Source organism: Canis lupus, chromosome 21 (genome assembly GCF_048164855.1).
Source record: "Canis lupus baileyi chromosome 21, mCanLup2.hap1, whole genome shotgun sequence".
In the NCBI taxonomy this organism is placed as follows: domain Eukaryota; kingdom Metazoa; phylum Chordata; class Mammalia; order Carnivora; family Canidae; genus Canis; species Canis lupus.
The window spans coordinates 46,698,401-46,723,430 of NC_132858.1; the positions used below are offsets into that span (position 1 = coordinate 46,698,401).

Consider the following 25,030-nt stretch of genomic DNA (forward strand, 5'->3'; position numbering starts at 1 on the left):
GTGATGGATATGAGACTACGGTGGCTGCCCTCTGAAGTCTGAGTCCTGTGGAGAGAAAAGGGCAATTCTTATTTTTGTGAACAGCAGAAGTTTTGGTCCCACCTTTCCCCATGGGCTCCCCTCCTCCCCCAAGATAATTAGAGCACTGTTTAGGGAGGATTAGCACTGGAAACAGGATACTGAATAGGGCAGTGCTTTCTTGGAAGACACTATTAGTGTCTAGGTACTTTTTTCAAGTGGCTTTGTATACATAGCACATCAACAGATGGAACGTCAAGAACTTTCTGAGTACCTGTGAACTATATGGGGAGCCCCAGAAATAATTGGTTAACTTTGTGGTGGTGTGTTATTTTATAGGTTTCACATTAATGCAAGAGAACCAAGCCAAGGAAGTTTAAGTGTAAATGTAAATGGAACCAGGTCTGTTTCTATAAGACAAGATTTTTATTTAGGTTGCCTAAGATATTTTGGTGGGTTTTTTTGTTTTTTTTTTCCTAGTGGATTTCAAATTTTTTAAAGATTTTAATTATTTATTTGACAGAGAGAGAGAGCACAAGTAGTCAGAGCAGCAGGCAGAGGGAGAGGGAGAACCCGGCCCTCCGCTGAGCAGAGAGCCCAGTGCGGGGCCTGGGATCGTGAACTGAGCTGAAGGCAGACTGAGCCAACCGGTGCCTCCCAATTTTTTTTTTTTTTTTTTTTTGATGGTTAGCATTTTTTAGCAATATTTAAATTTATTATTAATTTATTTTTAAAATTTAAATTCAATTAGCATCTAGTATATTATCAGTTTCAAAGGTATTGTTCAGGGATTCATCAGTTTTATATAATACCCAGTGCTCATCACATCACATGCCCTTCTTAATGTCCATCACCCAGTTACCCCACCCCACCTCCCATGGCCCCTCCAGCAACCCTGTTTGCTTCTTTTTCTTTTTTTTTTTCTGTTTGTTTCTTATGATTAAGAGTCTCATGTTTTGTCTACCACCCTGATTTAATCTTATTTATCCCTCCCTTCCCTATGCTTCTGTTCTTTTCCTTAAATTCCACATGAGTGAAGTCATATGATAATTGTCTTTTCTCTGATTGACTTATTTAGCTTAGCGTAATACCCTCTAGTTCCATTCACATCATTATAAATGACTTTTTTTTTTTCGGTTGAGCCTTATCTTCAAAAAAACATAATTAGAAGCCAAAATTACGAGAGCAGATGGGCTGTATTTGAAGCAGGATTTTGGGTTTCAGAGCCCTGCTCACTCTGCACCTCTAAATGCCCCCCTGAAAAGAGGCTTCTGGGGCACCTCTGAGGAATTCCCAAGGCTCTCCAGAGGGGTGTGAAAGCCAATATTTTAGGAGGTGTTGGATATTAACAAGGGCTGCAAATATAAATATTTTGGTTTGTTTTACTTTGTATTATCAAGAAGTGTTTATTTTCATGTTTCTGCATTGGTCACAGCCTTGCAAGCCAAGAAAACTACAACCTGGGTTACAGGGCAAGACTTGGAAGTTAAAAGATTGTTAAGAGATTAGATTGTTAGAGAATGCCCAGGAAGTTTGTTTCTTTTTCAATGGGCTATAAAACTCAGCCTGGGAGACATTCAAGATTGAGATTTATAAACCCTGTGAAGTTAATCTTCCCTGGAGACATTTATTTACATTCCAAAGGGTAAAAATTCTGAGACCTTCCCTTTTCTTGCTAAGGAGAATTTGCTTACATTAGGAAGAGTAGCCTTTTTTCTGCCTTTCTCAGTTTGGCAGCTATAATATACATACTTCTAAATTCATACTTTTGGGGATCCTTCCTGTGGTTTACCCCCTGTATGTACAGGCCTAACCAACTGGCTCTCTTTACGATGCCTGTGGTGTATTAGGTGTGGGAAAAGTGATTTCTTTCTTTCTTTTTTTAAGATTTTATTTATTTATTCATGAGAGAGAGAGGCAGAGACACAGACAGAGGGAGAAGCAGGCTCCCTATAGGGAGCCTGATGTGGGATTTGATCCATGGACCCGGGATCATGTCCTGAGCAGAAGGCAGATGCTCAAACCACTCAGCCACCCAGGCATCCCAAAAGTGGCTTATTTTTTAATATAAGTAATAGTTACTGTCATTTCTGCTCCAGAACCTTGTGTTTACTCTCAGGCTAAAAATGCATAAATGTAAATATTAAAAACATATTTTTGATATAAAACACTTCGTATTACAGGAGAGTATATTTAATAATTTTTATGTATAGAAATGCTTGTATGTATACTTAGAGCATAAGCTTTACCTTGATATTTCCTGAAACTTTAACATCTCCGTTTTCCTTATAGAGGCCCTGTTAGTGTATCTCTAGGATGTGATTAGTTCACTCATTGATAGGGTTAGGACTATAGTGACACAGTGAATCACTTAACTATCACTTACATAATATTTTTCATTGATAAAGCAAGTATTAGAAGCAGCTTGTTTGCAGGAGTTTATGAGAGCCACACTTTTTATTTTTTATTTTTTGAGAGCCACACTTTACTCTTAATCATCTTTTCTTTCTTTCTTTCTTCTTTTTTTTTTTTAATCATCTTCTTTTCAACTCTGTGTACACTTTGTCCCTGGTAGTCAAGCATGGGTGAATTGTTTTATAGATATTTACCTCTTTGTAGACTAATATTCTTTACTCGGGTGCAACACAGATGTTAAAACATTAACTCACACCTCTAAAAATTTTCATTGAGCATAAAATTGGTGAGAGAGTACTTCAATATGAAGGCAAACATAAGAGAGTATAACTATTTGAGACACAAATTTTTATTTTGAAATTAGAAAATAAAAAAAAGAAATTAGAAAATAAAATTTTAATTTCAGTGTAAGTTGTGTTTTGGGGCACCTTGGTGGCTCAGTGGTTGAGCAGCTGCCTTTGACTCAGGGTGTGATCCCAGGGTCCTGGAGTCAAGTCCCACATCAGGCTCCCCACAGGGAGCCTGCTTCTCCCTCTGCCTATGTCTCTGCCTCTTTCTCCGTGTCTCTCATGAATAAATAAATAAAACCTTTAAAAAAAAGGAAGTTGTTTCTTTGTATTTTTCCAATTATAAAAAAAATACATACATTTTGTAGGAAACCTAAAGTATTTCGAAAAATAGAAAGCAAGAAAAAAATAATTGCTTACCCAAGAAGCAACTATTAATATTTAAATAGCAAAAAATAAACTTTAGATAGTTTAAATCTTTAAATAGAAAAATAAAAGCTTTTAAAATGGGAAACCCACCCTATACATGAACATTTTGTAATCTGGGGTTGGGAAATCATGGTACCTATGCAGAAAAGAGTTAACATAGCAGACCTCAGACTGCTGTCTTTATTATTTTTTTCTTAAATTCTTATTTATTAATTTATTTTTTTGAGACAGTGGGAGGAGCAGCGGTAAAGGGAGAGAGAGAATCTAAATCAGGCTCCATGCCTAGTGTGGAGCTAGACACAGGGCTCGATCTCAGGACTCTGAGATCATGACCTGAGCTGAAATCAATAGTTGGACACTCAATGGACTGAGCCACCCGGGTGCCCATCAGGCTATTGTCTTTAAAGGACCATCTTAGAAATTTAGCCCTTTGATGGCATCTGGGAACTTGGCACTTGAATTGCTTCCTAATTAATAAGTATGCCTAGATGGCTTGTACAATCCGTGTGATTTATGGTGAGCCTGCTTTTTTTCTGAGTCTGAAATTTTGGCACATGGGAAGCAGAGCATGTCTAGGTGAATAGCCCTCAGTAAAAACCTTAGATTCTGAGCTTGTAATAGATTTCCCTAAGCAGAAGCATTGGACATACTGCTCTTTTTTTTTGTTTCTGGAGAAAGAAGCAGGCTTGGTGTGACCTTCACAGAAGGAAAAGAACATAAGAAGCCTGTGCATGGATTTTTCCAGACTGTTTGTTTATTTCCCTTGCTCTTCCTGTCATATATCATTTTGCTGTAATAAATCTTAGTCACGAATACAACTGTATGCTGAGTCCTGTGAATCCTTTTAGCAAATCACTGGAAGTGTGGGTAGTCTTGAGTAATCCTGAAACAATACCAAAGTGGAAAGTAAAATGCTTTTTTTGAAAGTGTGATTCCAATATAACTCAAAAAGCAAACAAGAGATAGGGAAAAGTTACTTTTATGAAATATGTATGATAAAAGGTTAATATTATTACTGCATGTATAAAGAATACATACAAATCAGTAATAAGGTAATTTTGCCTTAGCAATATGGGGCAAAATTATGAGAATTTACAAGAATAATTTACAAGAGTAGATATGAAATGAGCAGATGTGAAAAAACTTTAATTTCAGAAGTCATTAAATGCAAATTAAAATGACAGTGACACAGATTCTAAATGTCATATTTGCAACAAACAGAAAAAATCCCACAAAACCAAGAGATCATATTCAGTGTGTGGAAGATGGTGGAGAATACCGTTTTCATACACTGCTGGTGCCAGTATATGTTAATACTGCCTTTTTCATGGACAATTTGATAATCAGTATTAATACTATTAAAGAATTTGTAACATGAACACATGGTAGGCTATGTATACTTGGAAACATGCTCTTAGCTTTCCCTTCTCCATCCAAAGTTTCTCCAAAACTCTAAAAAGCCTTGAAGAATAATTCTTATCTTCAGTATTGAAGAGAATTTCTGGGGAGGTTCCACAGGCCCTCACACAAAAAGCATCCTAAATTCTCTTTTCATCTCTTCTGCTCTTCAGAATTACCCACTGGAAGCTGTTAAAAACAAATCAAATTATAAAACATTTTTTTCACATAAATATCCACCACCACCCTCCAACTTCTAGGCTGCCCCTTCCTATACTTTTCCTTTTATTCCTCTTACTTATTTGCAGTATTCTATAAAATAAGACTCAATATATTTGTGTGTGTGTTTGTGTGTGTGTCAAAAGAGGGCTTATCCTGTTCACAGTCTAACATTGCAACATCCCCCCTCCACTCCCTGCAATTACACATTTTCTTCTTTGCTATTGAATTATAATTCCCCTCAGGTACTTAGGACAGTGTTTCATCAACGACCTAGACTGAGCGCTGTTTTGCCAGTTGTTCTCTAGAAGGGACTTTTTTTTTTTTTCTAGTTTGTGTAAAGAACTTACCTTTGGTTAGTCTTCTCCTAGGGGACAGTCACATCACCAACATTGAGTTCAAGGACCCTCTGGGACTTGTGAGCACTCATCTTCAGTAGTTAGTAACTATCATTTGCTCCACCAGTTCCTGGTTCAACCACTTCTGATCATCTGAGTAGTTAAGGATGGCCCATTAATGAGTCCTGAACATCAATTTTTTATCCTGTGGCTTGCTGACTTTTGGTTATAAATCCTCTAACTCTAAATTGATTTATGAAAAAAATTGATTTATGAAGCCTGTAAATTGGTAGTGTTATACATTTCCACATACCAATCTGTAGTAGTGGTCTATCTACTGATTTGAAAATGATTTGAAAAGCAATACCTTGCATATAAGCTGATATTTAAAAGTTTTAATCACTTAAATAAATTTTATAATATGAACTATGATGAGAGGAAGATCCGGGATGTGTGAGAAATATGCTTTTCTTTAGCCTACTAGAGAGAAGGGTTATGAAAGAAGGCTTATTCATAGGCTGATCAATTTTAGGCAAGAATATATATGGAAGTTGAAAACCTGGAGATTGATTTCTTTAAAATGATTTGTGTATCTCGGGACGTCTGTGTGGCTCTGTGGTTCGGCATCTGCGTTTGGCTCAGGGGTGATCCCAGGTCTGGGGATCGAGTCCCCCATCAGGCTTCCTGCAGGGAGCCTGCTTCTCCCTCTGCCTGTGTCTTTGTCTCTCTTTGTGTGTCTTTCAAGAATAAATAAATAAAAATTTTTTTATTAAATATTTTATTAATTTATTAGTTTGAGACATAAAGAGAGAGAGGCAGAGACACAGGCAGGCTCCATACAGGGAGCCCGACATGGGACTCGATCCTGGGTCTCCAGGATCAGGCCCTGGGCTCTTGAAGGTGGTGCTAACCCGCTGAGCCATCCGGGCTGCCCAATAAAATCCTTTAAGAATGATTTGTGTATCTCTTAGGAAAGTCTTCATGTATCTCAATTTGAAGACTGCTGCTAAAGGGACCGTAAAAGTCTCCCCCTTAAATGGAACTTACCAGTTGCTGGCTTTGATGCTGTGAAATTGCTTAGAACTTACCATTTTTCTCCTCCAGTGCTTGGCATCTCTAGTGGTCAGGATAGGTTTTGTTGTGCTGCAGTACAAATTAGCCCACGATCTTAGTGGCTTAATAAAATAAAACTATCTTTCTTGCATGTCTCGCTTCACTCTTTGAAACTTGCAGCCTCCAAGGTCACTGCAGTAGAAGAGAAGCCTGGGGAGTTTCATGGGATGTTTTTAAGGGTCAGGCCTGAACTGGCTTACGTTACTTGTGCCTGTCCATTTCATTGGCCAGACCCCAGGCATTTGACCCCAATCTAATTGCAAGAGAAAGCTGGGAAGTGTAAAAGAGCAGAGGGAGTTTGGATTAACACTGACTTGTAATTTGGTTGTGGCGTGCTTTCCTCATGACTCAAAAGCCCCCTTTCTGATCTTTTTACATCATTCTTCCTATAAACTTCTTAAGTTTTCATTAAAATAGTGGCATCTACCAGTTCCCAAATCTGTTTAATTGCAAATACCACAGTATTAGCCAAGTTCTTACAGGTGAAGGGCAGTTGTTAAGAAATGGGGTGTCAGCAGAGGTGGAATATAAATTATTCTAAGTTATTACCCATGTAACTTCTCTGGTTGTCTCTAAATGGTATGATTGCCTTGTAACTTGAGCATCACTCCCACACCACCTTTTTACAGCTCCAAAATTCTACTTTCCCTGGAAAGTCTTCCAGTGGATACTAATTTCTGAAGTACTCTAAACTTCTACACTTACCTGTCAAACTATATTATTAGGAACAGAGCTTTTTTTTCAAGACTTCTAACACATGCTAGAAAGAAAATATCTTGCTAACTATTCTAAAGTTCAGATTAAGAGAACATGCTTTGAAAAAAAACCATCTTCTCTCTTCTTGCTCCTAAGTTCTGGTAGTGAAGTTCTCTGTAAAATATCAAATTAAATCCTTTTAGTGTATATTACATGTTCTATTTGATATGATATTTGATCAATTTGTTTTATGACTTGGCCTTTTTTTTTTTTTTTCCTAATTATTGGCTGGTACAGCAGGGAGGGATGCCATGATTGCTGTCACATGGATGACCACTTAGTGGGCATCTGTCAATTAGGTCTACGCTCGTGCTGCTCAAGTGTATTGTCTCCTGGAAATCTTAGGGCCAAATACCAAGGGAGTCTTAGAAGCAACCATAGAATAATGGCACCTTCATTATAATTATACTTCTTTGCATGATTGCTCAGCTGTATCTTTATAATAGCTTTCAATCATAGAGGCTAAGAAGATAAATGATATACAAGCTGCTCAATATATCACAACAAATTGACAACTGAGGCCCTTTCCAACTGTTTTTACTCCTATAATTACCCTTTACTCCCATCCAGCTTATTGTCTTCCACAAACTGGCAAAATATGTATGTGTAGTTGTCCTTCTTGAGTATAAAGTATTGAGAGTCATATTTTTTTCGGTTCCGTAAAATAATCATGTATTTTTCTTTTCTTGTTTTCACATTTGGAATAAGTTACTTACTTTAATAGGTGGTGTGACATTTTTTGATAATGATAATAATGACAAAAGTGAACTTTTAGTAGGCATTTAGTATATGCCAAGAAGTGTATTGAGCACTTTGCATACAACATTTCATTTAATCCTTGCAAACTCTGTGATTTAGAGGGAACACGCTCAGAGAAGTGAAGTTACCTTGAAGGTCAAGGGGGAGTAAGTTCTGGAGCAGGAAATCAGATCCAGTAAATCTCCAGAGTTCATACTTTCCACTGTGTAAAACTCATTCATTGATATTGACTTCAGTGTGCTTGGAAGTTCCTTCTGGGTGTCTTCTCAGATCATACAAGTATAATTCTATTGCCTGAAGTGAAATGAATTCAGTTTAAAAGTTTTTGCTTCATTAAACAAAATTTTACTAATTTATTATGGCTGTTGGATGGCATTGGTAGTGGAGTATAGACTTCCTTTAGTAGATGTGTAATGAAATGAGATTTATGGGATGAAGAGACTCCTAAATGTATTCCACTCATCGTTTGAAATAAAACAGGAACCCGAAAAGAGATCTGAGTACAGATGATCAGTATTTTTGGAGACTTAAGGAACAAGAAGAATTACTTGTACATTCCTTTTTTTTTTTTTTTTTTAAGATTTTATTTATTTATTCATGAGAGACACAGAGGGAGAGAGGCACAGACACAGGCAGAGGGAGAAACAGGCTCCATGCAGGGAGCCTGACGTGGGACTCGATCCAGGGTCTTGAGGATCACGCCCTAGGCTGAAGGCAGCACTAAACTGCTGAGCCACCCAGGCTGCCCTACTTGTACATTCCTAATGTCAAAATATCTTCTCATATTTGAGGTCTTTTTCTATGTTCTTATTATTGAAAATAATTTTTCTAATTTTGTTGATTTTTTATGTTTTCACTTTTTGTCTTTTTTTTGGGGGGGGGGCTGATTGGAAACACAATCACAATTAAGCAAAATTATAGAAACATATAACTTAGCCGGTAAATTTCTCCATAAATTCTTTCTCCAAGATTGAACTGACAAAATTTTATGAATGCTCCTACAGCTACCAACATTTATTATTATTATTTTTATTCTTATTTAGAGAGAGAACGTGTACCTGTGTGTGAGCCAGGGAAGGGGAGACAGAATCCCAAGCAGGCTCCACGCTAAGTGCTTAGATCTCATAACCTCATGACCCTGAGATCATGACCTGAGCCAAAATCAAGAGCTGGTTGGCTACCTGACTGAGACATCCAGATGCCCGCATCAACATATATTTTTAATGTTATGCATATTTACAAAATAGGATTATATTATACATCCTATTCTATAATTTGATTTAATTTTTTTTAAAGATTTTTTTTTACTTATTCATCAGAAACACAGAGAGAGAAGGCATAGGTAGAGGGAGAAACCAGCTCCTTGCTGGGAGCCCGATGTAGGATTCCATCCCGGATCACACCCTGAGCCAAAAGGCAGGTGCTCAACTGCTGAACCACCCAGGCAGCCCTGATTTAATTTTTTACCTGAGGAATATATCTTGGTCAACTTTTCATGTCAGGAAACATAAATCTGTTTCATTTTTCTTAATATCTACCCAAGAGTCTGGTGTATGAATGTGCCAGTGCTTATTTAACATTTTACCAGTTGATGGGATTTTTTTTTATTGTTTTGAATATTTTTCTTCAGTATTAAACCTAGAAGGGTGGGACACCTGGGTGGCTCAGCGGTTTAGCGTCTGCCTTCAGCCCAGGGCATGATCCTAGAGTACCAGGATTGAGTCCCACGTCGGGCTCCCTGCATGGATCCTGCTTCTCCCTCTGCCCTGCGTCTCTGCCTCTCTTTCTCTCTGTGTGTCTCATGAATAAATAAGTAAAATCTTTAAATAAAAAAAAAAAAAAACACTAAAAATAAACAGAAGAGCAATTCACAAAAGAAGCTATTTGAATGGTTAATTATTACAGAAAGAGATTTTCATCAGGGAAATGCAAATTAAAATCACAACAAGAAACATTATCTACCCATTAGAATGACAAACATTAAAAAGAATAGCAATTCCCCATGTTGTTAGGATGTGGAGCATCTATAACTCTCATGCATTGTTGTACAACCACCTGAGAGATGTTTCTCAGGTTCTTAGAAAGTTAAAGATACACTTACCATATTATTGAGCCCATTCCACTACGTATTCACTCAAGAGAAATGAAAACATGTTCACAGAGAGACTTGTAGGTGAATGTTCATAGCATCTTGATTCGCCATAGCCTAAAACTGGAAACAACTAAATGTCCATCAGTAGCCGAATGGCTAACAGATGTGGTCTACCCATAGAGTACAATACTACTCGCTTATAAAAATGCAACCACAGGGGCGCCTGGGTGGCTCAGTCAGTGAAGCAGCCAAGTCTTAATTTTGGCTTAGGTCATGCATGATCTTGGAGTCCTAGGATCCAGTCCTGGGGTTGGGCTCCCCCACTCATCAGGGCATCTACTTCTCTCCTTCTTCATCTGCTTGTTCCGTCTCTCTCTCCTTCTCTCAAATGAATTAAATAAAATCTTAAAAAAAATGCAACAACATGGGGCACCTGGATGGCTCAGTGGTTGAGCATCTGCCTTCAGCTCAGGTTGTGATCCAGAGTCCCGGGATTGAGTCCCACTCCGGCTCCCTGTGAGGAGCCTGCTTCTCCCTCTGCCTGTGTCTTTGCCTCTCTCTCAGTGTCTCTCATGAATAAATAAATAAGATCTTTAAAAAATGCAACAACATGAATGAATCTCAAAATTATTATGCTTTCTGAAAGAAGTCAGACACAAAAGAGTCCCTACAAAATGATTTCATTCACATAAAATTCTAGAAAATGCCAACTAAATTGTAGTAACAGAAAACAGATCAGTGGTTGTCTAAGGTTGGGGGTGGAGGGCTCTTCTTGATTGTAGACTCATCAGGATGAATTTTGAAGTCAATTTATTAAATCTTTACCTTTCTTTCCCCTAGGGCCCACCCTTCTGAACAGTGTTTTCATGATGGCATTTAGTTTTGTTTCAAAGCTTCCCAGGGTGGTTGAGGGCTTCCTTGTTGAACTAGCATTGATCTTTTTCTTGCCACTTTATACAGTTAATTCTTGTTATTAGAAGTAGGTGTGTTCTATAAACCGAACACCTAATGAGTGAATACTGAACCATTGCCCCTAGGGGAAATATAAGATTAAGTTCCTGCAAGTCTTTGGTCACATATTTTTGACTACTGGTTAATACACAGAATACACATGTTGTTAAGTGTGTGTTTCTGTTTAAAGTCACCTTATTTAGTATAAATTGTTGTTTTATTAACATTGAACTCATGGCCATAGCATTATAGCATTATAACTTGAATAGTTATAGTCATGCCTGAACAAAGCTTTACTAAAACATGTGTTTTCTCTATGAGTCTCATCTTTGGGCCCCTGGGTGGCTCAGTCAGTTAAGTGTCTGCCTTGGGCTCAGGTCATGATCTTAGGTCCTGGGATCGAGTCCCTTGTTGGGCTCCCTGCTCAACGGGGAGTTTGCTTCTCCCTCCCCCTGTCCCTCCCCTTGCTTGTGCTCTCTCTCTCTCTTTCTCGAATGAATAAATAAAATCTTTAAAAAACAAGACTAATCTTAGTCTTCCTGCACTTAAGTACACCAGATAGCACTTCAGCACTACTCTTGGGGGCCATTTTAAGTGGTGAAATCACCAAAAAAAAAAAAAAAAAAAAAAAAAAAAAAAGAAAAAGCACAGAAATGTGAAGATGTGACACTAAATGCACCACATATAAAGGACACTTGTTTGCATATGAGACCTGAACCTGGAAGGCCAGAGAATTGCCTACTTTGGCTTCGGCTGGAAACATGAACAATTTTTCTACATTCTGTGCATGTCCTAGAATGACTGCAGAAGCTCTGTAGTATTGACTTTGGAGTTAGCGAGTAGTTGAATTCTCAAATACAGAGTCTGCAAATAATGAGAAGAGAATGAAATTTCCCTTGGAAGCTGCTGCTGTGTGTACAAATAATGAATCAGGGAAAGCTTCAGAGTGGCAATATTTATCAAAACATTGCAGGGGACAGTACAGCAAAATGATACTTCACCTGTTGCTTATGAATTTAACATGACTTATTTATTTTTTAATTTTTAAAAATCAAGGTTTTTACACATACTTCAGAACTGTAAGTTAATTATGAAAAACAGTAGCCTCTTATGTCTCTCTGCCCCCTTTTTTTCCTGAGACAATGAATTTCAGTTCTTTCAGCCATCTCATTGAGTTTTTACCTCCAGTTCTTCCTCTCTCTCTTTCGTCTTTTTTTTTTTTATGATTTGTATTTATTTATTCATGAGAGACACAGAGAGAGTGGCAGACACAGGCAGAGGGAGAAGCAGGCTCCTTGCTGGGAGCCCGATGTGGGACTGGATCCCAGGACCCCCGGATCATGACCTGAGCTGAAAGCAGACGCTCAACCGCTGAGCCACTCAGGTGCCCCTTACCTCCAGATCTCTAACATGATTATAATGGTACTTCTTGATTCTGTTTTTAGGCATTATCTATAGTGATAAAGACTAGCTTTCTTTCACTACCATTCCCACAATTACACATAAATTTTCCATCTTACAAATAATAAAGTTTGCTAGATCAGTATTCAGTATATATATATATATATATATATATAGTTATGATTATATAGTTATTCTTCATATTTTGATTACACTGCTGCTCTCATACACCTTTTTGTTTTCCCTTGTGTTAATATTTGTCTGGCTTCTTCATTTACTTTCTCAGTATCTGTCCTTAATTCATTGCCAGCTGTACCATAAGTACAAATATTTCAGCTATGGTGTTAGTATTTTCTTTACTGTCATCTTGAGGATTCGTTTCATCCTTCTCCTTTAGATCCTCCATTTTTCTGACCCAGTATATCTTCTTATTTCTTGTTCTGTTTTTGGTGGAGCATATCTTCTAGAAATAATTTTCACAAGCAAGGATGGGAAGGTAAAGTTTTTGAAAATTTGCATCATTGAAAATAGTCTTTTTCTACTCACACAAGATGCATGGCTTGACTGGGCTTAGAATTTAGAAGATAAATACATTTCCCTCTCAAAATTTTAAAAGTTTTTATTCCATTTTTATGCTTTAGTTTCCAGGACTATTGAGAATTTCAATGACATTCTGCTAGCCAATACTTTATATACGATGCTTTTTTCTCCCTAGAAAGTTTTCAGATCTTTTCGCAGAGAAGAAAATCTTAGTGTTCCAAATTCTTACATTAATGGATCTTGATATGTCTTTTAATATAGTTTTTACTTTTTAAAAATTTATACCATTTTGTAAATAAAATCTTTTATTTACTTTTTTATTGAATTATAGTTGAAACACAGGGTTACATTAGTTTCAAGTGTATAATATCATGGTGTGAGAACTCTATATATTATGCTATATTCACAAGTGTAGCTACCATCTGTCACCATACAATGCTATTAGAGCAACATTTACCATATTTTCTATGGTGTACCTTTCATTCCATGAATTATTCATTCTTGGTGTGTGTCTTTTTATTTTTATTAATGAAATTAATTAATTTTAAAATTTGAGTATATTTGATATAAAATACTACATTTATTTCAGATATACAATACAGTGATTTGACGAATCTGTCCATTGATGCTATGCTCATCACAAGTGTAGCTACCATGCAATGCTGTTAGGAGATCATTGACTATATTCCCTGTGCTGTGCCTTTTATTCCCATGACTTATTCATTCCATAACTGGAAGCCCATGTCTCCAGCTCCCCTTTACTCATTTTGCCTATACTCCTACCCCTCTCCCCAATGGCACCCATCAGTTTGTATTTATTTATAGGTCCGATTCTGCTTTTGGTTTATAAATTAATTTGTTTTGTTTTTAAAATTTCACCTATGGGTGAAATCATATGTTACTTGTTTTTCTGTCTGACTTTTTCACTTAGCATAATACCCTGTAGGTTCATCCATGTTGTTGCAAAAGGCAAGGTTGCATCTTTTATTTTAAGACTGAGTAATATTCCATTTTGTGTGTGTGTGTGTATCACATCTTCTTTATTCATCTATTGATGGACAATTGGGTAGCCTCCATATCTTGGCTATTATAAATAATGCTGCAGTATATAGAGGGGTGCATATATCTTTTCAAAATGGTGTGTGTCTTTTTAAAATGTGTGCAGGGCATGCACAGAGCCCTTCAATCTGGAAATTCATGCCCTTTAGTTCTGTGAACTTTTTCTGAATTATTTGTTTATTAATGTCTCTCTTCTGTTTTTGTTGTTCACTCTTAGGCAAGCCTGTATTATCAGAATTCCTGGGCTGATCCTTTATTTTTCCTCCCTCTTCTCTATTTTTCACTTTTATTATTTCTTTTTGTTCTATTGTCTGGGTGATTTTTAAATTTAAAAGATTTTAAAGATTTTATTTATCTTTTTATTTTTTTATTTTAAAGATTTTAAAGATTATTTTTTTTATTAGAGAGAGAGTGTGAGTGTAGGGGAGGGGGATCAAAGGGAGAGAGAGAGAGGGAGTCCTCAAGCAGACTCCCCACTGAGCATGGAGCTCAAAGCGGGGCTGCATCCCAGGACTCTGAGATCATGACCTGAGCCAAAATCAAAAGTTGGCTGCATAATTGACTGAGCCACCCAGGTGCCTCATCATATTTTTATCTTTCTGCCTTTCTCTTACATTTTCATTCTTCCATCTTTTTGTAAAGTTTCAAGATCATATTTTTATTCTGTACATTTCTTTTACAAGTATCTTTTTCTGTTTTGTAAGTGCAAATTCTTCACATTTCTGATAATATTGATAACATTTTTATGGAGGTAAATTTTGCATACAGTAAAATTCTTTTTTGTGTATAGTTCTGTGAGTTTGGACAAACATAGTCATGTAACCATCACCATAATTAAGGTGTAGAACACTTCCCTTACCCCTCAAAATTTGCAGTCATTCCCTCTCTTCATCCCAAGTGTCTCCCAACTCTTATCTGTTTTCTATCTCTATCATTTGCTTTTTCCAGAATGTCATAATGATGGAATCATAATGGTAGTTTTTAAAAATATTCTTTTACCTGCTGTATATCTGTTTGCTCCGTGTTTCTTTTTCATGTTGGCTTTGGTCTCTTTCTTCTTGATACAGATTTTCCCTATATCTTACTGATTTTTTGGCTGTTCTGCACATGATAAGAGATGGATATTAAAAGAGCTGGTTGAAACTGCATGCATGGGTAGAGCTTTGTTATGGACTGAATTGTGTCTCCCTAAATGCATATGTTGAAGTCCTAACCACATGTATCTCAGAATGTGGCTGTTTCTAGGGGTAAGTCCCCCTTAAAGAGAGAGTTTAAGTTAAAATGAGGCTGTTCTGGTTGGCCTTTCTGATTAGTGTCTTTATAAGAAGAGGTTAGGAGATATATCAGGGATATATTGCACAGAGGGATGACCATGTGAAGAGGCAGCAAGGAGGTGACCATCTACAAATGAAGGAAGGAGAGAAGCTTTGGAAGAAAGTAAACTTCCTGACATCTTGATCTTGAACGTCTAGACTCTAGAACTGTGAGAGAATAATTTCTGTTGTTTAAGGCCCTCAGTGAATGTTATTTTCTTCTGGCAGCCCTAGCACACTAAAATAAGGCTTTGTGACTGATAAATTTCAATATAGGGTTATTTAGCTGGACCTTTATGTATAAATGACTACTATCAGTATTTTTAGTTATTTTCTCTTGGGTTGATAAAATTCTTGCGCAAAGAAGAATTTTCCAATAAAGCTATTTGACATGACAGCTAAAGAAGAAAGGGATTTTGAGGCTTATTAAGTGTAGAATATTTGCAGTAGCTATTTTGGGAAGAGATGGTTGTTGGACAGCAATGAATTTGAAGGTAGGCAACCTGATTTTATAGGGGATGAAACCGAAGCTTCTCCATCAGCTTGATGTTTATGTCTCAGTGTGTTAAGTAACAAGGATGGTAAGAGTGCTTGAAGCAATGATGTGTAGACTCATTAAGGGAACTGAATTAAAATGGGCAAAAGTTTGAAGCAGATGTTTAGTAAAAAAGACATGATAACGGTCAATAAGCATATGAAAATGTGCTCCACATCACCTGTCATCATGGAAATACAAATCAAAACCACCACAAGTGTATTACCCAGTTTCTAAGATGGTTGCAGTGATCCTTACTTCCTCCTATACCCTTGTGTGAGTACACCTTAATGCTGCACCTGTTGGCCTATGTGACTAATAGCATATGGCAGAAATGATAATATGTCACCTCTGAGATTTGGTTATAAAACACTGCAGCATCCCTGGTGGGCACCAAGAAATGCTACTTCCAATTGCTGCAATGAGACTACATAATATTTTTTTACAACATTCCATTATGGCAATCTAATAATGCGTTGTGGCAAAATGTGAGGACATTTTTTCCTCCTTTTTGTCATTTCTTTTCTTCCACAAACAGTTGTTGAGTTCTTACTACATACCAGGTGCTAGTATTTAATATTGGAAATACAGAATGAAAGTCTCTTTTCTCAAGAGTTTATCATCTGGTCAAGACTAACTAGTAAATCATAATTCAGAAAAATGCTCTTGACAGACTTGTTCAGGATGCTGTGGTGAGCACGTATACTTTCTAAGGGTGCTGACTCGTGAAAGATGAAAGGACTTGTCTAGGCAAGACAGGATAGAGGGTTGTTATTAGAGTCAGAGGAAAGAGCACATACAGTCACCTAGAAGTATGAGAGATTTGAAAGAAGTATGGCCAGTAAGACATTTCCATTTTTGCAGATTGAAATTGAAAAGGTGGACAGGAGTGAAACTGGTTTTAGTTTTAGGAGGAGCAATAGACTGTAAGCCTCATGAGGGAAAAGACCATGAGTAAATGGGTGAAAGAACAAGAAAGTGGCATAATGGGCTCTTCATTTTGGAAGATTACTCTTGAAGCAGTGTTGGGAATGGATTGGTGGGGACAGAGGTTAGGCAGAAATAGGTTAAGATGCTTTTGCAGGCAGTTGGGACAAGAAATGATGAAGGCTTGAATGGAGGCAGTACCAGGGCCCTGGGGAAGAATAGAGCAGATTCAACAGAAAATTGATGGCTGACTGAACATGGATAGTGAAGAGGAAGACATGTCTAGGAAGATCTCGGATTCTATTGTAGAGGGTTGATGATTCCATTAACTGAGATAGAGGGAAGAGAGGAATGAGAAACAGATACGATTGAAAAGATTGGACTGATTTACATTTTGAAAAATAATTCTGGGAGCATTATGGAGGGTGCATTTTCTTTTTCTTTTCTTATTTTTAAATGTAGACTCCATGCCCCCTGTGGAGTCCACTAAGGGATTTAAACTCAGGACCCTCAGATTAAGACCTGAGCTGAGATCAAGAGTTGGACACTCAACTGATTGAGCCACCCAGGTGCTCATATGGAGGGAATTTTGAAGAGAACCAAGATTGAAGCCTGGCAGCAGACTTAGTAGGGTGTTAGAGTAATTCAGGAGAGAGTTGATGGTGACCTGAGCTACCCTAGTGGCAGTGGGGATGAGAGAAGAGGAGTGAGCCAAGAGAGATTTTTGAGAAAGTATATGCAGTAAGTGGTTCTTCATTAAATTTAAGAGGTGCAAAAAGAGAGAGAGAGAGTTCAAGAATTATGTTTGGGTTTTTGACTTGGGTAACCAAGTGGTAACCATTTACTGAAGTAAGGAACACAGGAGTGAGGTTAGGGAGATGATAGAAGTGATACTGACAGTAGCTGACATTTATTGAGCACCATGGCTAAATGCTTAGAAGGCCATGTTTTGTTTAATTTTTTAGTGTCCTTATGAGATAGGTTCCAGTATTATCCCTGTTTTACTGATGGAGAAGTCAAGGTAGAACAAGGTCACAAGTTAGTAAATAGAGCAATTTGAATTCAGTGGTAGTTCTCTTAATCGTAATAGTAATTGTTTCAGTTTTCCCCAGTAGATCATGGAATACCTGAGGAGGAAGGGATATGATGCCTCACACCGTATCTTCATAGGATGATTAGCACACAGTAGGAACAAAGCTTTCACTCATGTCCTATCTCATGTACTGATTATACCCACTTGGCCCCAGCTCCAACTCACTCTCTTCTTAAAAATCTTCCCCAGAACTACTCACACAAACCCTGGGTTTGTGCCAGGGTTTACTGAATTAATTTGGTAATTTTGGAGAGCTGCCACATGTAATGTAAAGTATAATACTATTTGTAATTTATTTAAAATAGGCCTGTTAGCTGTCTTGTTAATGGAAATTTTTCCCTGATAATCTTTCTCCTGTCATTTTTCCTCAGCTTTCTCTCCTCTGATTTTCCTTTCCATTCTATCTGCTAAGCTTACCTATTCCTCCAAATGCCCATTCAGTTCTTTGGCAGAGCGTTTTCACTGTGTCTTTAACTGTGTCTTTTTCTTTTCTATTCTTTCTTTCCCTTTCTTTCTTTCTTTCTTTCTTTCTTTCTTTCTTTCTTTCTTTCTTTCTTTCTTTCTTTCTTTCCTTTCTTTCTTTCTTTCTTTCTTTCTTTCTTTCTTTCTTTCTTTCTTCTTTCTTTCTTTCTTTCTTTCTTTCTTTTTTTAGATTTACTTATTTATTTCAGAGAGAGAATGCATGAGACTGGGTGGAGGGGCAGAAGGAGAGAGAGAGAGAGAATCTCAAGTGGACTCTCCACTGACTGCAGTCTGACATGGGGCTCAGTCTTACCACCCTGAGCCGAAATCAAGAGTTGGACGCTTAACCAGCTGAGCCATCCAGGGACCCCTAACTGTGTCTTTTCCTGCCCTATTCAAGCCCTGTCTGGGTTAGAGAAAAATTAGCTATCTGACTTTGAAGATTCTGGTCCTTTTATTTATTTTAATTTTAAAAAATATTTTATTTATTTATTCATGAGAGATGGAGAGAGAGGCAGAGACATAGGCAGAAGGAGAATCAGGGCCCCTGCAAGAACCTGATGTGGGACTGGATCACGGGACTCCAGGATCACATCCTCGGCCGAAGGCAGATGCTTAACCGCTGAACCACCCAGGTGCCCTGATTCTGGTCTTTTAATGATTTTTATCAAGTTGGGCTGCTGTAATAGAATATTGCAGACTTACATACTTATATACTTATATACAACAGAAATGGTTTGGAGGCTAGAAATGTGAGATCAGAGTGCCAACATGTTTGGATTCTGGTGAGATCCTCTTCTGGGTTGAGGACTGCCAACTTCCTGCTGGCCCATATCTGGTGGAAAGGGGGCAAGGAAGTTCTCTGGGGCTCATTATATAAGGGCACTAATTCCATTGGTGGTTCCACCCTCATGACCTAATTACCTCCCAAAGGTCTCACTTCCTAATATTGTAACTTCAGGGATTAGGATTTCAGTTTATGAATTTTGCAGGGATGCAAACATTCAGCCCATTATAAGGATCGTATGAATTATTAAGTATATGAGTTCCTCCCTCCTTCCCTCACCCTTTCCCAGTGTGACCGTTCAACTAATTCTTAGTGAATTCTGGCTGGAGATGCAAGACAGACAAGTCCTATCTTCACTGAGATTACATTTCAGTGGAAAAGACAGTAGTACAATAAATACGTAAACATATAATGTAATGTGAAGTAATGGTAAGTGTTAAAAGAAAACTAAAACATACTGAGATCCAGAGGGGTGTTGTTTGAGATAGGCCGATCAGGCAAGGTTGTGTGGTGGTTGAGCAGAAATTTGACAGAAGTAAGCAAGACATGCAAATGTATGGAGGAAAAGAGTTCCAAGTCTAGAGAATAGTAAGTGCAAAAGTCCTGTCACATCTCGGATTATTAAGAAAGCAGATGTTGAGACAGTTGGAAGGACAAAGGATTTATTGAGGACTACCGCCTATGAAAGGGAAAGGAAGGAAATAGGGTTGGGCAGAGGAATATCAGACTTGCATGCACCTGTCAAATTCTTTGCCAGCTCAATGAGGAGTTCCAGAGCACTACACCAAGGAGAGCAGATACAAGATTCTGCACTGGGTAGAGGAAATGACCAGGCCTTTCTGCCCAACTTTGATCGGTCATTTGACCGGAGACTGTCCTGAGAACAGAGCACCCTCAGCTGAGGAAAGCTGAGGTGGACCTTGAAGAAACAAATACTGGAGTTATATGTTAACCATGCTTCTTGTAGGTTGGGCAGAAATTCCTTTCTTTGAAGGGGAATATGGGCGGTCTATCTCTGTTTCTGCCACAGGCTCTAAAGCAGAAATATGCTCAGTGTGTTCAGGGAACTGCAAACAAGCTAATGTGCTGGAGAAGAGTGAGAGGGAGTGATAGGGGTCATGGCCAGAGAGGTAGCAGAGGGCCAGAGCGAGTAGGATCTGCGGCCTGTGGTAATAGGATGTTGGATTTCATTCTAAGTTTGGTAGAAAGCCATTAGAGGATTTGGAGCAGGGGAATGACATATGTTTTACATTTTGAAAGGACCACTCTGCCATAAGCTGTTGTATCTGTTTATCTATTGCTGTACAACAAACCACTTAAAACCTTACTGGTTTAAAACAACCGTGGCTTATTTTTTTTCAAAATTCTGTGAGTGTCCTGCTGGACTCACCTGAACTCACTCATGTGCCTGGGTCTAGGTATTTTCAGATGGCTTCACTCTCATGTCTGGACCTCACCTGAGATAGCTGCAGTGACTGGGATGGCTAAGCCTCCCTCCATTTGCTCTTTTTCATCTTCTGCTTCTTCATCTGATGGTAGAAGTGTTCCAAAAAGTCAAGCCCTACTGTGTAAGCACTTTTCCAGCCTCTGTGGGCATCAAGTTTGCTAATGTTCCCCTGGCTAAAGCAAAACAAATGTCTAAATCCAGAGTCACCATGGAAGGAGAATATACAAGGGTGTGGATATCTGGAAGTGTGATTCATGGAGGCCCTTGTTGTAACAATTTACCACATTAAACATTGTTTTAGTTACTTTCCCTTTTCTGATCCTCTGGTATAATTTGGTTTTCTATATAAGTAAGTATGTTTCCCAGAAAATAATGAACCAGTCACATAGATTTCACATATTTCCTAGGGCTGTGACAGCAATTTCTTACTGTAAAAGAATAAATTGTCTGATTTCAAGGAGAAAATGCCCATTATATGGACTTTAAATATTTCTCACTGGAGCCATGTAGCCTGGGGATCCTCCTACTTAAGAATTATTGTGTCACTGTGATCCTTCTCAAGATTATTGGTGTATGTGGAAATGTGTGACTTATGTAACTCTTGTTCTTAACCCACTGGTGATGGAGCTGCATTGAGATTTTTATTTATTTTTTATTTTTATTTTTTTTTTCACGTCAGACGGGTAATGTGCCACATCGTAACAAGGTTGGAGGGAGGCACATGTCACACAACGGCGTGAACACCCAATCATCACGCTTATGAACTACAAAAAGATCCTGCATTGAGATTTTTAAAACCCACTGGTGATGGAGCTGCATTATTTTTTTTTAAAAATGTGTTGAACTGAGGAAGTCTCATTCGTTGCTGGTAGGAATGCAAAATGGTACGGCTACTTTGGAAGATGGAGTGAAAACTAAACATACTCTTACCACACCATTCAGTAATTGACACTCTTGATAGTTACCCAGATGAGTTGAAAACTTGTGTCCTCACAGAACCCGGTACACATTTTAGCAACTTTCTTTAGAACTGCCAACCTTGGAAGCAACCAAGATGTCCCTTAGTTACATGGATGGATAAATAACCTGGTATATCGAGGTAATGGGGTATTATTCAACACTGAGAAGAAATGATCTGTCGAGCCACAGAGGAAACTTAAATGCATATTACCAAGTGAAAGAAGCCAATCTGAAAAGGCTACCTTTTGTAGTATGTAGTAGGTAGTATGATTCTAACTATGTGACATTCTGGAAGAGGCAAATTGTGGATGCAGTAAAAAGATTGGTTTCTGGGAATTTGAGGAGAGGAGGGGATGAATAGACCACAGAGGACTTTTTGGGCATGAAACTACTCTGTATATAATAATGTTTGCTACCTGCCAGTCTGCAGTTGTTGAAACTCATAACACGTACAAGACCAAGGGTGAACTCTAAATTATGTGATCCTGAGGTATCAGTGTAGCTTCATCAGTTGTAGCAAATGTATCACTCTGGTGAGGGATATTTAAAACACAGAAGGTCGGGATCCCTGGGTGGCGCAGCGGTTTAGCGCCTGCCTTTGGCCCAGGGCGCGATCCTGGAGACCCGGGATCGAATCCCACGTTGGGCTCCCGGTGCATGGAGCCTGCTTCTCCCTCTGTCCAGATCCAAAACTGCTCTAAAAAATAATCTATTTTAAAAATGTACTGAACCAGTAGTTCATTTTTTTTCCTCATAAATTCAGCTTAATCTCAATCGTCATTATCTAAACTTTGTAAGCCATTTGGCAAGAATTTGACCTTGTGACTTAATGTTGAATACTTTCAGTGAATTAGTGATATAATTATTGACCTATCTTCTTATTTTTATAGCTGGCAAATGGAGAGAAAAAGGAAATAAACATATAATTGTAAATTGTTTAATAAACTTCAAAATTCATACTTTCTCCCTTTTTTTAAAAAAAAGATTTTATTTATTTATTCATGAGAGACACAGAGAGAGGCAGAGACATAGGCAGAGGGAGAAGCAAAGCAGTCCTGATATGGGACTCGATTCCAGGACCCAGGATCATGCCCTGAGCCAAAAGCACTCAACCACTGAGCCACCCAGGTGCCCCTCCCTGTCTTTTCTTTTTCTTTTTTTTTTTTTTTACGTTTTTGTTTATTTATTTGAGACAGAGAGAGAGAGAGAGAGAGAGAGGGAGAGAAAGAACAAGCAGGGGAGGGGGTCAGAGGGAGTGTGAGAAACAGACTTTATTGAGCAGAGAGCCCAACCTGGGGTTCGATCCCAGGACCTTGAGATCATGACCTGGGTTGAAGGCAGATGCTTAACCCATTGAGCCTCCCAGGTGCCCTTTTTCTTCTTGTCTTAAATGTAGCACAGATACGTGGAGGCCTTTGTTGTTCCGTTTTTGTTATTAATACTTTTTAGTTGTTTAGTTCACTTTTTATTTATTTATGTTTTAAAGACTTAATTTTTTTATAGCAGTTCTAGTTTTTTTTTTTTTTTAAAGATTTTATTTATTCATGAAAGACCCAGAGAGAGAGAGAGAGAGAGAGAGACAGGCAGAGGGAGAAGCAGGCTCCCTGCAGGGATCCCAATGCAGTACTCTATCCTAGAACCTCGGATCAGGAATGTAGACACTTAACCACTGAGGCACTCAGGTGTTCCCAGTTCCAGGTTTATAGCAAAATTGAGAGGAAAGTATAGAGATTTCCCATCTATCCCTTGCCTGTATACATCCCCCCTTATCAGTATCCTTCTACCAGAGTGGCATGTTTGTTATAACCTACAGTAACACAGTGCCCTAAAAATCCTAAAAATCACCCTATACATTCCTCCTCCTCCACTTTCATTTTTCATTAGACAAACTATCTTAAGTGTAGCTGTGGACTTTATTAATTGGATATTAGCTATTGTAATTTTTACAGAGTGACTTAAGTGGGTCAGGTCAAGGTTTCTGTATTACATATAAAGAGAAATATTGTGAAGGAAAACATATATTTTTCGTAGTAATACAGATTACTTAAAACAATATGAAGCATTCTTTCTTCCGAAAATTAGTAATCAGTGCTCTTCAAATATTTTCTGTGTTTTGCCAGATACTGACAATATGAAGCCACTGGAGGGTATAAAAATTCTGGACATGACAAGGTTAGTGTTGGTTTATTTATGTTTTGGTGATTGAATTTTTCTGTTCTTTAAAAAAAAGTTATTTTTTTGGATTATAATGCTTACACTCAAAGTTTTAGAAAGGTCAACAAAAAAGGAAAAAGTTTTATAATTTCATCACTCTAAGAGGCAATTAGTGTAATATTTGTGCATTTTTCCCAATCTACATTTTATATTTAATCAAAAAAATTTAGAACCATATTGAAATTACAGTTTTACCCACATTTAAAAGATAATGTAGTATTTTGAGTATTTTTCCATGTCTTTCAAAATTCAAGAAAAATGTAAGATGATCTTTTATTATATAGGTGTCACATAATTACTCATCTCCCAGTATTCACCATTATAAGTTAGGTTTCCTTGTACGTAAATCTTTGCCTCAGGAAATCTTAGGATTTCTTCCATAGTATAGAATTCTGGAAGTGCATCAAAGGGAATATACTTTTTATTTTATTTATTTTTTTTAAAAAGATTTTATTTATTTATTCATGACAGACAGAGAGAGAGGCAGAGACATAGAGGGAGAAGCAGGCTCCCTGCAGGGAGCCCGATGTGGGACTTGATCCTGGACTCCGGGATCACTCCCTGAGCCAAAGGCAGACACTCAACCGTTGAGCCACCCAGGCATCCCAGGAATATACTTTTTAAAAGCTCTTAATACATAAGGCCAAATTACTGTTCTGAGGAGTTTTAACAATTTTAATTTGCTATCATTATATGACCTTGTCTATGTTAATAGGCTATTAAGAATCAATATAAAATTCTTCAAGTTGATAATTATTTGTCATTGTTAATATTGTAGAGTACTGGCGGGACCGTTTGCTACTATGAATTTAGGAGATCTTGGAGCAGAAGTTATAAAAGTGGAAAGACCAGGTAAAGCTGTTGCTCCCTTTAAAACATAAAGACTAATACAGTTTCTTATACTTTTTTTTTTTTTTAGATTTTATTTAATTTATTTATTCATGGGAGACAGAGAGAGAGAGAGAGAGAGAGAGGCAGAGACACAGGCAGAGGGAGAAGCAGGCTCCATGCACCGGGAGCCCGACGTGGGATTCGATCCGGGTCTCCAGGATCGCGCCCTGGGCTGAAGGCGGCGCTAAACCGCTGAGCCACCTGGGCTGCCCAAGATTTTATTTTTTATTTTATTTATTTATTTTTATTTATTTATGATAGTCACACAGAGAGAGAGAGAGAGAGAGACAGACAGACAGACAGAGACATAGGCAGAGGGAGAAGCAGGCTCCATGCACCGGGAGCCCGACGTGGGATTCGATCCTGGGTCTCCAGGATCGTGCCCTGGGCCAAAGGCAGGCGCTAAACTGCTGCGCCACCCAGGGATCCCCAAGATTTTATTTTTGAGTAATCTCTACGCCTAACATGGGTCTTGTACTCACAACCCTGAGGTCAAGAGTCACATGCTTTTCTGACAGAGCAAGCCAGGTGCCCCAAACTAATACAATTTTTAACTGTTTCTTTTCTTTTTCTCTTTCCTTTTCTTTTCTTTTTTTCTTTTCTTTTCTTTTCTTTCTTTTCTTTTT

At 38.0% G+C, this 25,030-nt stretch overlaps 1 protein-coding gene and 1 non-coding gene across 3 annotated transcripts in view; one reads left to right on the forward strand and one right to left on the reverse strand.

Annotated features, from left to right (window-relative positions):
• SUGCT (succinyl-CoA:glutarate-CoA transferase) overlaps positions 1-25,030 on the forward strand; it is a 714,296-nt gene that overhangs the window by 3,359 nt on the left and 685,907 nt on the right. For both annotated transcript variants that reach the window (XM_072791643.1, XM_072791644.1), the window contains exons 2-3: positions 23,420-23,471; positions 24,292-24,365. In XM_072791643.1, coding sequence (XP_072647744.1) covers positions 23,420-23,471; positions 24,292-24,365 — 126 coding nt within the window. The remainder of the gene's footprint in view (positions 1-23,419; positions 23,472-24,291; positions 24,366-25,030) is intronic.
• LOC140613660 (small nucleolar RNA U13) lies at positions 21,013-21,115 on the reverse strand. Its single transcript, XR_012014562.1, has one exon. It is a non-coding gene; the product is annotated as a small nucleolar RNA U13 (small nucleolar RNA).